The sequence below is a fragment of the Mesocricetus auratus genome, unplaced genomic scaffold (assembly GCF_017639785.1).
Source record: "Mesocricetus auratus isolate SY011 unplaced genomic scaffold, BCM_Maur_2.0 Super-Scaffold_4256, whole genome shotgun sequence".
NCBI classification, from domain to species: domain Eukaryota; kingdom Metazoa; phylum Chordata; class Mammalia; order Rodentia; family Cricetidae; genus Mesocricetus; species Mesocricetus auratus.
Window position 1 is genome coordinate 55,514,959 of NW_024429182.1, and position 13,784 is coordinate 55,528,742.

The 13,784-nt window shown below is 46.7% G+C and overlaps 1 protein-coding gene across 15 annotated transcripts in view; it reads left to right on the forward strand.

The window, feature by feature from the left end:
• Positions 1-1,505: 1,505 nt before the first annotated feature.
• Ppfia1 (PTPRF interacting protein alpha 1) overlaps positions 1,506-13,784 on the forward strand; it is an 80,785-nt gene continuing 68,506 nt past the window's right edge. For 7 of the 15 annotated variants that reach the window (XM_040750744.1, XM_040750755.1, XM_040750715.1 and 4 more), the window contains exons 1-2: positions 1,509-1,686; positions 2,702-2,965. In XM_040750744.1, coding sequence (XP_040606678.1) covers positions 2,702-2,965 — 264 coding nt within the window. In that variant the 5' untranslated portion in view covers positions 1,509-1,686. Of the gene's footprint in view, positions 1,687-2,701; positions 2,966-13,784 lie in introns of all 15 variants that reach the window. The other 8 variants (XM_040750702.1, XM_040750705.1, XM_040750713.1 and 5 more) reach the window with 4 other exon arrangements.

Here is a 13,784-nt window from a genome sequence, read left to right on the forward strand (position 1 = left end):
AGCACTCATGCTCATGCAAAGCACATACTGCTTGCTGCAGCAGCTAAACCTCTCAGCTTGTGGGACTTGCTGGAGAAGTGCTCTTTTCTTTAGCTTTCAGCCACGACAGCTTCACATATGCTGTGAGAATGTGGGAGGGCGCCCTGTTGGACTACATTAGGAGACGGATGCATCAGCAGAAATCTCTGGGGATAAATAGGAATTTTCTCAAATCCAAACCCCAGATCAAGGCGACTGAGGATTTGTGTGCTGTGGCTGATGGTACTGGGAGAGCCCCTCAGAGAACTTACTGCTCCTATTTACAGTCTTATTTGGTTTTTGAGACAGGGTCTCTCTTTATAGGCGAGGCCAACCTCAAACTCACAGAGCTCTGCCTGTTTCTGCTTTCTGAGTGCTAGGACTTAAGGTGCACACCACCATGCCTGGGCCACAACTTGACTTTTTAAATTAATTATTGATCTTTTGAGATAGGGATCTGGTCATGGTTCTCTATGTAGCCCAGGATAGTTGACAGTCCTCCTGTCTTGGCCGTCAGAAAATTTTATTGGCTTTTCAGTTATGGTTGACCATCATCTTGCCTTGACTTCTGTACTATTTTATTGGCTCTAATTAATTAATTAATTAATATTTTGAGACAAGAGATTTCACTACCCCTGACTGGTCTGGAACTCAGTACGTAGACTAGGTTGGCCTCTGACTCACGGAGATCAGCTTGCCTCTTCTTCCTGAGTGCTGGGAACAAGGCGTGCAGCAACAAGACCGGCTGGCGTTTTATTTTTATGTGGATTCGGGGAGTGGAACTCAGGTTCTTGTACTTGCAAGGGTGGCTGAGCCCTTAATTTTTTTGTTTTGCTTTTACATTTGTTTATTTATTTTTGTATGCATATGTGTGCATGCATGAGAGTCATGAGACATGTATAGGTTAGAGGATAACATTCAGGACCATGTGGGTTCCTAGGATGCATTTAATGCAGTTCTTCTGGGTCTCAGAGATCGAACTCCATCGTCAGGGTTGACGGCAGTCGCCTTTGTATTTTAGAGACAGGGTCTCCAACTCGAGGCAATCCTCCTGCCCCAGACTTCTGAAGGCTAGGCCCATAGGCGCGAGGCAGGCACCACTGTCAGAACTTTTCGGTTCTGCAGGTGACCCGGCGCGACTCGGAGACTCAGCAGAAGTCTTGGGTCTGAGAGTGGGCGTTCAGGGTGACTTCAGCGCACGCGCTGGAGTGACAGCAGGGAAAAAGGCAGGACTGAAAACTGCGCCGCACCTGCCAGTGTTCTCTACCTGTGACACCACCAACAGTGCTGGCTAGGTCTGGCTCGGGGGCGGAGTGGTGGGTGCGGCTAAAGAGAGAAATAGCCAATTGAAGTTCGGGAAAGGTCGCCCGCCCACTACCGCGGAGCTGACGCATGCGCATAGCCCCGTGGCCGACCTCTCCCTCAGGGGGCGGTGCTGACGCTCGCGCCGACGCACTGGACGTCAGGCACGTTGACGCCGGCGACGCGCCGGGCCCGGTCGTCTGAGCTCGCCAGTGTCCCGCGGCGGCGGGCCGGCCTTCGTGACGAGCGGGGCGGCGGGCCCGGGGGCCGGGCGAGGACGCAGCTGCGGGGCTGCGTGGGTCGGCCCGCAGCCGGCCGCCGCCCGAAAGCTGCCGCGTAGCCCCGGAGCCGAGCCCGCCGGCCAAGGTGAGGGCGGGCGGAGCGGGCCGCGCTGGGTGGCGGGCCGGGGTCGGCGGGGCTGGGTCGGCGGGGCCAGCGGGAGGGGGTCGGCGGGGTCAGCAAGATTGGGATTAGCGTGGCCGAGCTGGGGTCAGCCAAGCCGGGTTGATATCAGTTAGGTCTGAGTCAGCTTAAATTGGCCAGGGTCAGCGGGATTGGGGGCGGTGAGACTGGGGTCAATTGAGCCTGCAGGACCAGCGGGGTCTTGGTCGGCAGGATCATCCCGGCATGATCAGGTGCACCTGCAGGACATCCCCTTCATCCCCCACCCTGTGCCCTGGCAATCTCTAGTGCCATCTCACCTTTCCCTTCTCCTTTATTACCTAGCCTTGCTGCCCCGACTTCCTAGATTCTCAGTGTGGAAACACTTTTCTTTTGCCCTCCTCTTTGACTGTAAACTTATGTAAGTTAGCTTGGCTGACCAACCGTTGCACAGCAGCAGGCCTTTGCAAAAACACCTCTGTCCAGGCCTTAAAGAGCCAATCCAGTTGCTTTTTCCGCTGCTCACCAAATATCCAGCCCCAAGTCAGGGAGCCCGGCAGTCCTTCCCAGGAGCTGACTGCACACATTCCTGGAAGATGCTTTGGTCCATAGCTCTGGTGCTTGTCAATTCTCAGTCGTCTTCTGTGGTTGAGGGAATATGTTTTGAATTTCTCTTCCTGGGGAAGAACAAAATAAGTTAACAGAAGCCCACTTTCTTCAGCTGCTGAGAGTGCGGATTTTCGACAAACTCCACTGATTTGCCCTGGGTGGGAGAGGTGAGCAGTCCAGCTTCCCTTGCTCCTGGGACAGTGGCATCCATCCCCCAGTCTGCTCCTCTGTTGGAAGTGCAAGCTACTTCCCAGAGTATGTGTATCCAAGGTGGAGCAGCTCTGACAGTGTGGGACTCGTCAGCCTTTTGCTCATCAGCCACAGGTGGTGCTCAGAAAGCTGCAGACGTGTTCTACACCTACTGACTTGTCTGCGTCTTTCCTGTTTCAAGATGATGTGCGAGGTGATGCCAACCATTAGTGAAGCGGAAGGCCCCCCAGGAGGAGGTGGGAGCCATGGGTCAGGCTCCCCTTCACAGCCAGACGCTGATTCACATTTTGAGCAGCTCATGGTGTCTATGCTGGAAGAACGAGACCGCCTTCTGGACACTCTGAGAGAGACGCAAGAAACACTGGCGTTAACCCAGGGGAAATTGCATGAGGTTGGTCATGAAAGAGATTCCTTGCAGAGGCAGCTCAACACTGCGCTTCCACAGGTATGACAACCAAACTGAAACCAAGGTGTCTGCCACTAAATGTCTGTGGGATCTTGTTAATGTGTTAGCTTGCTGATGGTTTTGTTTAACTGCTTGTAAGTGATGTTTCTGGTGTTTCTAAGCATGGGTAAAATTCCCAGGAATTCAGCTTGGGAATAGATGGGTATTCTCCAAAGCCATGTGACCACACAGTGTTGTCATGCCTTTTTAGGTAGCTGCCTAGATTTGGGAAAGTGTTTCAAAGTTGGGTTTTTGTTGTTGCTGTTTTGTTGGTTTGGTTTGGTTTCTCTGTGTAGCCTAGGCTATCCTGGAACTCACTCTGTAGACCAGGCTGGCCTTGAACTCAGAGATCTGCTTGTCTCTGCCTCCCCAGTGCTGGGATTAGAGGTGTGCACCACCAGTACCTGGCTGTGAAGCAATTGAGCTGTGTTGAGTCTCCCATTCTGTGCCTTAGACTTGTCGGTGCCTGCTGTAGGGCCTGTGAGGAGTGTATCTCAGGGATTTCATGTCTTACCCCTGGTTCATGTCTTGTGGATTTCCAATTTCCTGAGGAAATCTTGTGGATAAATAGGACTGATTCCATTGGTAAAGTCTTCACAGGCTTTCTTGAGAACATCTGTGAACTGTAATGAAACTTTGTTTCAGGGGAGAAAAGATTGAACATTGAATTCCAAGGCTCCTCTTCCTGGGTAGATGAGACTTTCAGAGCTTGAAACACCTTGTGTGACTTTACTATTACATCTGGACTGGTGTGTGAGAGCCTTCTCTTCCAGAGTCAGTGGTAGGGGAAGGAGAAAGTGGAATAGCCAGCAAAGCCCAAGGTGAAAGGCACAGGGGCCGCTTAGCTTTGTGCTGACGAGCCCACTTTGTTCATCCGTGATAGGTATCTTCATGGTGCTCAAGGAAGCTGCACTTATGCTCTCACTGTGGGGTTGCAGAGATCAGTTAGCAAGTGAATAATCACTGCCTTGATGCATCTCTTGGCTGTAGTCATTTCTGTAAAATTGGACTAAACGTTTGAATGTCCTTTTTAGACACAGTTTGGGGTTAGTATTGTGTGCTGAGAGTTTTTGTTTGGGGCTAGAGAATCATTTCTTCCGGGAGTCTTAGGAATTTAGCAGGTTAATTAAGTCAGATTTTTGTCGTCACATGCTGAAGAGGTTTTCAAGATGCTGTGAGTTCCAGTTGCTCTGCTTTGCAATTGTGTTTGTTGCAGCAGTGTTTGGCCAACACTTAGGTTTTTGGAAATAACTGGGGACACAGAACTGAACGGTGTCGTGGGCAGTGTGGGTTTCAGGCAGAAAGTGTTGAACCTGCTAGGAAGCCTGTTGCCAGGTCATGCAGTGCCTCATTGAATTAGGACGAGCTGGTATCCCCTATTATGGCAGAGCTGACATGAGTCTAATGTCGTAGAGTAAACTTATTCCACACCATCCCCTTCTTGGAATCAGGGTCCTCTGGTAGCTAAAAATGTGACCAGATGGGCATATGTGTCCAATCGATGTCCTTATACTGGAGCATGCATGAGGACCCACAGGTCACAAGTGTGTGCCTTTGCCGCTGTTCAGTTATGCTCGTGCAGATCTGCTTGGATCAAGAGATGCACAGGACCATACCTCCTATGAAAACCCCTTCCTACTGCCTGCAATTAGTGACTGTCCCCCATTCTGAAGTGGCCCAGTTCTTCACTATTGGTTCCTTTGCGTATGCTTGACTTTCTTTAGGAAATCTGTATGTTTATTTTTTGAGTCTTCCCTGGATTCTGTGAGACCCACCTTTGCTTTTGCCAAAGTGTGCTGTGTAGATGGGCCCTACTTGTTCTTGTCACAGTCAGGACCCCTGAGGCTGCCACAATCTTAAACTTCCCAGGCAGCCTTTGCATTTGGGGAGGTGCAGAACTGGATGTATGTGTGTTTCTGCTGGAGTATTCTAAAGAGTGGAATTGTAATGACAGCAGCCTCAGGAGTTACTGCCAAAAGTGACTGTGGTGACAGTTGGTACAGCCACACAGCCACCAACATTATGAGAGGCCATTGTTATGTGCTCCAAAGCTCCACGTGGAGAGGTAGCCACCTGCAGCGCAGCGACACTTCTTTTTGTTTGTTGGTTGCATTGTCTGTTTCTAATTTGAAGTTCTTTATACAATCCAAATACATAACTGTATAGAAGAGTTTTTTTTTTTGTTTGTTTGTTTGTTTGTTTTGGGACAGGGTCTTTCTACTTAGCCCTGGCTGTCCTGGAACTCACTATGTAAGTTAGGCTGTCCCCAGACTCATAGAAATTGGCCTGCCTCTACCTCCTAAGTGCTGGGATTAAGGACTTGCACAACCATGCCTGGCTAGAAGATTTTTTTAATTAATTTTTTTTGTGTGTGAGTACAGGTTGATGTGTGTTCCTGTATGTCCATATGTCTGTATGCAGGTGCTCGTCCACAGATGTGCTGAAGTCAGTTTGATGTTGGATGTCTTCCTTGACTGCTCTCAACCTTACTAGTTTTTCAGCATTTATTTTATCTTGTATGTATGTGTGCTTGAGTGTATGTATATATACCATGTGGGTGCAGGAGCCTTAGAGATAAGAAGAATTGGATTCTATGGAGCTGGAGTTACAGACAGTTGTGAACTGCCATGTGGGTGTTGGAAACTGAAACTGGTCCTCTACAAGACCAACATGTACTCTTACCCATATGTTTAGCCATCTTTCCAGTCCTTCTCTACCTTACAGACATGGCTGTCACACCTGACTTTTACTTGGGTACTTGTGTACTTTAACCACTGAGCCATCTTCCCAACCTGGAAGGTTGTTTTTATACTCTTGTGTTTGTCTTTTCACTCAGTAGTATTGCATCTATATATAGACACAGCTGTTCACATACATTCATATATACAGGTCTTGCCATGTAGCTCAGGCTAGCCTATACCTTTGATAATCCTGCCTCAGCCTCTAAAGTGCTAGAATTTCAGGTGCCTACCATATCCAGCTCAGTTGTATCTTTTTATGAAGAAAAGTTTTAAATTTTAATGTAGTTCAATTGGTTGACACCCTCCCCCCAAGAAGCCATCTTAATGTACGGGCGGAGAGATGGCTCAGTGGTTAAGAGCTGCTATTCCAGAGGACCTGGGTTCAATTCCCAGAACTCACATAGACGCTCATAATTTTCTGAAACTCCAGTCTCAGGAGATCTAATGCCCTCTTCTGGCCTCCAAGGACAGCAGACACACAGGTGTCACATAGATATACGTGCAGGCAAAATATCCATACACATAAAAATAAGTAATGAAAAAAAAGAATGGTTCATGTAGACCAGGCTGATAGTATCTACCTTTAATCTCAGCACCCAGGAAACAGGCAGGTGGATCTCTGAGTTTGAGGCCAGTCTAGTCTGTGTAGTGAGTTCCAGGCTAGGCAGGGCTACATAGTGAACTGTCTCTTAAAACAAAATAAAACAACAACAACAACAACAAAACCCAAAGTAATAAATATTATGTCCTGATTAGGAAATCTGCTAGTCTTGGCCTGGGGTGTGTCTTAGTGATAGAGAGGGTAGGTGGTTCTTCTGCTCTATCTTTGCCATTTTTACACAAATATCACAGTGTCTGGGTGATTATAGATGTTGTCTTCAGATCTGATTTTTTTTTTTTTTTTTTTTTTTTTGGTTTTTCGAGACAGGGTTTCTCTGTGGCTGTGGAGGCTGTCCTGGAACTCACTTGGTAGTCCAGGCTGGTCTCGAACTCACAGAGATCCGCCTGCCTCTGCCTCCCGAGTGCTGGGATTAAAGGTGTGCGCCACCACCGCCCGGCGAGATCTGATATTTTAAGTTCTTTACCTTTTTAAGATTTTCTTAATCTGGCTCATAAAATCTGCTTGGGCCAGAGAGAAACTCAGTGGGTTAAAATGCTTGCCCCATAAGCCTGATAGTCTAAGTAATTCCTGAAAGCCATTATCTGACCTCTGTGCTGCAGGTGCAAGCACACACTCTATGCATACACGCATACTCATTCAATCTACTTGACAGTCTACACAAGATGACTGGGTTTTTAACTTTGCACACCTCTGATCTACAGGTCACTGTGGGACTGGTGCTTTTTCAGCATTGTTTGTCTAATCTACAGGCATATAACAGCTTTGTAATTATTTATTGCTAGTATACTAAGATAGAAGTGGCTTAGTAAAAAGTTGTCTTGAATACTTTTTTATTCTTATATGTATGGTTTTGCCTGCATGGATGTCTGTGTACTACCTGTGTGCAGTGCCCCTGGAGGCCAGAAAAAAATGTTAGATTCCCTGGGATTGGAGTCGTACACAGGTGTGAGATCCTGGGTGCTGAGGATTGAACCTGGGTCCTCTGGCAGAGTAGACAAGTGCTCTTTAACTGCTGAGCCATCTCTCTAGCCCCTAAATAGAACTGGCTTTTGTTTTGCTGCTGCTGCTGCTGCTTCCTTCCTTCCTTCCTCCCTTCCTCCCTTCCTCCCTTCCTCCCTTCCTCCCTTCCTCCCTTCCTCCCTTCCTCCCTTCCTCCCTTCCTCCCTTCCTCCCTTCCTCCCTTCCTCCCTTCCTCCCTCCCTCCCTCCCTCCCTCCCTCCCTCCCTCCCTCCCTCCCTCCCTCCCTTCTTTCTTTCTTTCTTTCTTTCTTTCTTTCTTTCTTTCTTTCTTTCCTTTCTTTCTTTTTTCCTTCTTCCTCCTCCTACCTCCTTTTTATTTTCCTGTCCTAGCCTCCTAAGGGCTGGGATTTAGGAGTTGCGATCATGCTCTTCACTTTATTTATTTTCTGCCTTATTTTTCTTGTGGAGTTGCACCTGCTGAGCTCTCTAGCACAGGATTTAACTGCCATGGTAGTAGTGGACCTCCTTGTCTCGTTCCTGGAAGCACTCAGTGCTCATGCACTGTTCAACCTACAAGTGCAGTAGTCATTGAAGGGCTTTGATAAACATTCTCTATTAAATGTGGTATTTCTTTATTAGTTTCCTAAAAGGTTTTTTTGGGGTGTGCTTGCTTGCTTGTTTGTTGAGACAGGTTCTTGGTGTAATTGCCTATATGGGCTCAAACTCATAATCCTAATGATTCTGAAAAAACACCTACATGTTTTTCCTGCATGGTTTCCTGTGCCTTTAGCTTCAGTCCTAGGGAGACAAAGTCAGGAAGACTACTACCAAGTGTGAGGCCATCCTGAACTACATAGAGTGGGTTCCAGGTTAGTCTGAGCCTGATCTCAAAAAAAAGAAGACCAAAGGAAAAACAACAACAACAACAAAAAGTGTTTACTGGTTTTCTTTGTTTTTCATCTTTTGAGGGAGTCATGTGAATTTTCTTTTTGGTGTCTAAATTTTGATATCCTAGGGACAATTCCTAGCTGGATTTTGTTAGTATTGTACTTTTAGGGTTGTATTCCTGGAGGGGACTGACCTGTGTGGTCGGTCACCTTCTGTGCCCCTGTGAGTGGTCTGAGCGGTAGGGAGGTAGCCCAGTGAGGTCACCTCCCTGCACCACTGTAGGTTTCGGTGTAGCAGCTGGATTGTTGTCATGAACAAGGTGGGCACTGCCTCGTGGAAGACTTCCTGTAAAGGTGATGGTTTCTACCTTGTGTTAGAAGAGTTCATTGGGAGCACCACACAGCGCAGGATTTTCCCAGTGAGAAGGAAAAACTTCCAAGTCAGTTTTGTGGTAGAAATCAGATTTTTCTGATGTATGTGTTTAGGCTTAGCCTTTGCTCCCTGAGGCTTTGGGAACCACATTTTCCAGCTTTCATCAAAAAGGAAAGAAAAGTCCTTGCTATGCAGCTTGGGCTGACCATTAACCCATGATCCTCTCCTCTGGTTTCTGCTTCCTAGGGGCGGGATTACAGGTATGCACCACCACCCTCCTGACCTCACCTCCTGCCTCCTCCTTTAAGACAGCATCTTGAGATATATCTTTGGCTGTTCTAGAACTCACTATGTGACCAGTCTGGCCTTGAACTCACAGGGACCCTCCTGCCTCTGCTTCCAGAGTACTGAGATTAAAGGCGTGTACCTCCCTCTCCCCCCAGTCTTGCTTATAAGCGTGTGTGAAACTAACAGTTCTCTTGCCTCAGGCTGCCAAGTGCTGGAATTACATGCCTGTGCCACATCCAGCCACAGCTGTGCATTTTGTTGCTCTTTATCCCTTGCTTTCCCACGTTTCTGACAGGGTTATCTTCTTTTTCTTAAATTAATCTCAAGATTCCCCCTCCCCACAGACGTGTGCGAGTACATGTGCACCTGTGTGTATCTGTGTCTGTGCACATTCATGCGCCTGTTTGCATGTAGAACAACCTCAGGTATAGTTTCTCAGGAACCATTCACTTTGTTTTTGAGCTGGGGGTCTCTTACTGACCTGGAGTTCACCAGTTAGACCTGTCTGTCTGCCTGTGGAGCTCTAGAGATCCACCTACCCCACAACCCCAGCACTCCCCTCCACATCCCACACTACCATGCCTGGCTTTTTTTGCATGGGTTTTGGGGCTAGAACTTGGGTCTTCATTCTTGCAAGGCAGTCACTGTTACCAACTGAGTCACTTCTTCAGTTTTTCTGGTGGCTCTTTAAAGTTTCACCTTCCTTTGGTGTCAGCAGAATCTCTCTCTCTCTCTCTCTCTCTCTCTCTCTCTCTCTATATATATATATATATATATATATATATATATATATATATATATATATATATATATATATATATACATATATACATATATATATATATATATACATATATATATATATACTCTTACTATGTATATATATATATATATATAAATATATATAAATAATAATAATATTATATATATATATATATATATATATATATATATATATATGTATATACATATATATATAACAATATATATAATATCATATATACATAATAATAATATTAATAATAATAATATATATATACTCTTGTCCTCTCTCCTCCTTCTCTCTCTCTCTCTCTCTCTCTCTCTCTCTCTCTCGTCTTTAGTGGGTTTAGGAAGCTCATCAGCTCCATTGCTTTCCTTGTCTTCAGCCACCCCAAGGGCCTGCACTAACTCACTGTAAATGCCCAAGGGCTTTTCACTCTCCCCACATGTCTTGCACACCCCTTTCTTTATTCTTTACATTTTCTCGGTCCTGTCTGGATATTGCTTACTGACCTTACTTCCCCGCCTGTTCTCTCATCTCCCACTGCATGGAATCTGCTGTTTTAGCTACTGTATATAATTTTCAGTTTTAGTGTCCCTGTGATAGGATTTGTGTTGATTGTGTGTTATGTTGGGGATTGAATCAGGTCCTTGTGCTTGTGAGGTAGCACTTTAGCAACTGAGTATGTCCTTGGCCCTTACATCTGTGATCCTTTTAAGTTATCTGCTTCTCTGGTGATTTTTTTTTCCTGTTGCCTAGTATAATTTTGAGGGTCAGGGATGTAACTTCGTTGGTAAGGCACCAACATATTCAAGGCCCCGTCAGACTTACTCAGTTTTTCTAGTGTTTGTGCTGAGAACTGAGATTGCCCATGCCTTAATGGGGAGCAGGGGAGCAGATGGTGCACTCTTGCTACCTACAGCAGAGGTTATGGTGAGCATGTTCGTCATCATCTGATACCCAAGCAGGCCTAGGCACTCCTTATTAACTTTCTAATCAGAATCCTGAGGTGCAGGACCTTGCCTGGCCACTTAGCTATGGAAAGAATGCAGACTCTGGTTCCTCGGCTGCTCTGTTGGCTACTGTGTGGGGTGTTTCCATCCTTCTGTGTCTGCCTCTCATACCAGAGGAGGGCTGCATTGGCAAAGGTGACAGTGAAGTGTAAGAGGCTGTGTGACGCTCATCCTGCGAGTTGGCTTTGTCATTAAAAAGAGAATACTGCATTTAGGTTTTATTTCAGTCTTAAAAATTTCAGTTGTATTTTCATTTTTGCTTTTCTACAAATACTCAAAAGTTTTGTATGCAGAGTTGAAAAATCTCTTGCATAGTTTTAAGATTTTTAAAAATATGTATGGCTCTTTTGCCTGCATGTGTGCTTATGCATCATGTGTGTGAAGTGCCCTTGGAGGCCAGAGGGAGTGTTGGAGACTCTGGAACATGTGACATACCATGAGGATGATGGGAACAGAACCCAGGTCATGTGCTCTTAATTGCTGAGTCAGCTCTCCAGCCTTGTTTTGTTCTTTAGGTACTCCATGTTGTGGATTCTAGTACATTCCACTCCATGTGGCAAGGGAATATGTAGCAACTCTAGGTCAGTGAAGTTACAAATCCAGTTCCAGCTTCTATAACTGGCTCTGTGCCTCCTGATGTATAAGAAAACCCAAGAACTGTCTGTAAACTGTTCTATTCAGGGAGTCGGCATGCTTTGGTTTTTGAGGCAGAACCTTACCGTATAACACAGGCTGCCCTTAGTCTGAGTGCTGGAATTAGAGGCTCACCCCACAGCTTTTATTCTTATACCCAGGCATAGTGATCTTTACAGTCCTTTTGAGAGCAGCAATGAGATTCTTATATAGAAAGCTTCAAGTGGGGAAATGAAGTGTAGTTCAGGTGGGGTCTTGGTTTTACTTGTCTCTTTTGAAGTCTGATTGTGATTGAGGCAGGAGTCTGTAGAAATGAGAGCACTGTAGGTAAAACAGTCTTAAAGTCACAGCTCTGTGGACAGGACAGTAGCCTTTGGGGTAAGCTGGTGACAGTGTAGAGTGGTGTAGGGCTGAAAAGGGCCAAGTCTGTTCAGCAGGTGTTTTGTCTCAGGCTACAATGATAGAAAGTAGAGCAGTTAGAAAAGCAGCAGTCAACATCACAGCTCTTGAGGGGCTCCCTATAGACTGATAGGGTAGTAGATGTGGCCAGCCACAGAGAGGGGTGATTTACAGCAAGGGACAAAGATGCTCTGAAATCTCCCATAGTGGAACCCCCAAGGCTTACCTGTCTTCAAACACCGGTTGCACTGATGGGTCGGTCTGTGGAGGCCCAGGAGCCTTCCTGAAGTCTGGTTGAGTTGTGACTTGGCTGTAGTGCTGCCAAAGCTTGATGCTGAGCCATGTTAGGCCCAGGTGTAGTGAGAAACAATTGGGGGAGTCAGCTTCACCTGGATCTGAGGTAATCTCCCACCTGTGCAGGAGCTGACACCTGTCAAGGCTCTGAGCTCATAGGTGGGTTAGGGTGTAGGAGGAATGACTGGCCATGGGAGCCACTGGTTAGACAGCAGTCCTTCCTGCTGTACAGATATACACCCCCTCTTCCTCCACAGGGTGGAATCCACTTGGGCAGGGTACACGTACATAGCGTTTCCCTATCACTCACGTACAGCTTCTGTGTCTACCCCAGCCCTGTTGCAATATTGAGTGTTCACTGTGCAGCGACTGCCGCATTGCTCAGATGGCTTTAGCTGTGTGAAGTGGGGCAAGGGAAACTCACAAAGTTCCTGTTTGAGCAGGTTTGATGCAGAGCTGAAGTCTCTGGGGAACACTGCCATGCTCATCCGTGATTTGAGGGGCAGAGTATGGAAGGTGGCTTTCTGACTCTTCATTGTCATATCTTGTCATTTGTGGCTTTAGTGCCTTGCCTATTTGGGTGGATTTTAGGCTTGATTTTTCCCTTTCATTGTACATGGTTCAGGCAAGTGGCAAGGGCTCCGCCACCCAGCCACAGCCTCAGCCCCAGCTTTCTTGAACTTCCAAATCATGCCCATCTGTTCCTGTACATGGAGCTGCTTCCTGCATGCTGTGAAGTTCAGACACTTCAGAGATGACTGTGCTGCTTCTCCAGTGGCCTTTTCCTGCTGCTCTGCTGAAGCAGGTGCTTGTCTTCAAGACACTCACAGGTGTGGTCTGGACCCTTCTCTATAGCTATAGCTTCCTGTCAGTTCATGGTCTTCCTCCCTTCATCCCCAAGACAGGGTCTCATGCAGACCAGAGTAGCTTCTAACTCACTAGTTAAGTGTGATCTTAAACTGGAATTATAGGCAGTTGCAACCACATAGAGTTTATGTGCTACTGGGGATGGGACTCAGGTTTTGTGCATGTATAAGCATTTTACCAAGTAAGCTATAGCCCCAACCCATGCCATGATCTTTCTAAACATCAGCCCCTTGGATCTCTCTTGTCCTCAAGCTAAAGCTGAATCTCAGAGCTGCATATCATCTTCCTGACTATATACCTGGTCTGGCCATTTGCAAGGGCTCCCTGCTTTTGTGGACTCCCAGCTGTGTATCATGCCTGCCCTGCAGATCTTGTTATCTGGCAGCTTCTTAGGGGTGTCTCCCCCACCCCCAGGCCTTTCCTGCTCTGGTCTCTGCCTGCTACCTCTGCTCAGACAATGAGGAACAGTTTTTGGAGAGCTGGTTTTGGCTGCCTCCAAAGATTTTCCAAAATATTGATGTTCCGGCTGGAACACAGCTCAAGTGGTAGAGGGCTTTCCTAGCATGTGTGAGATCCTAGCCTCCCTCCTCATACAAAACAAACTAGCAACAGAAATGCTTCATTCTGGCTTCTGCTAAGTTGACAGCTCCTTTTGGTCTCATGTAGCCCAGGCTGGGCTCAAACTTGCTCAAATTCTTCAGATTGGCTCCTGTGTCCTGCCAAGATACCATTAGCCTGGAGTGTTTAATTGCTTTCTGGCACAAAATGTGTCCCAGGCTTACTTAGTACTTTCCTGCTTGGTAGCAAATCTTTCTTTTAGAGCCCTGATTCCTTTTAGTGGGAAATAATACTAAGAAGTTACTATCTGGAGGTTGTGCTCTTTGTAACTGATCAGAATCTGGGGTGGGGATGGGGGAACGAGCTGGATATAGTGGCAGATGTTTGTAATTCCAGTACTTGAGATGTGGAAGTGGAATGAT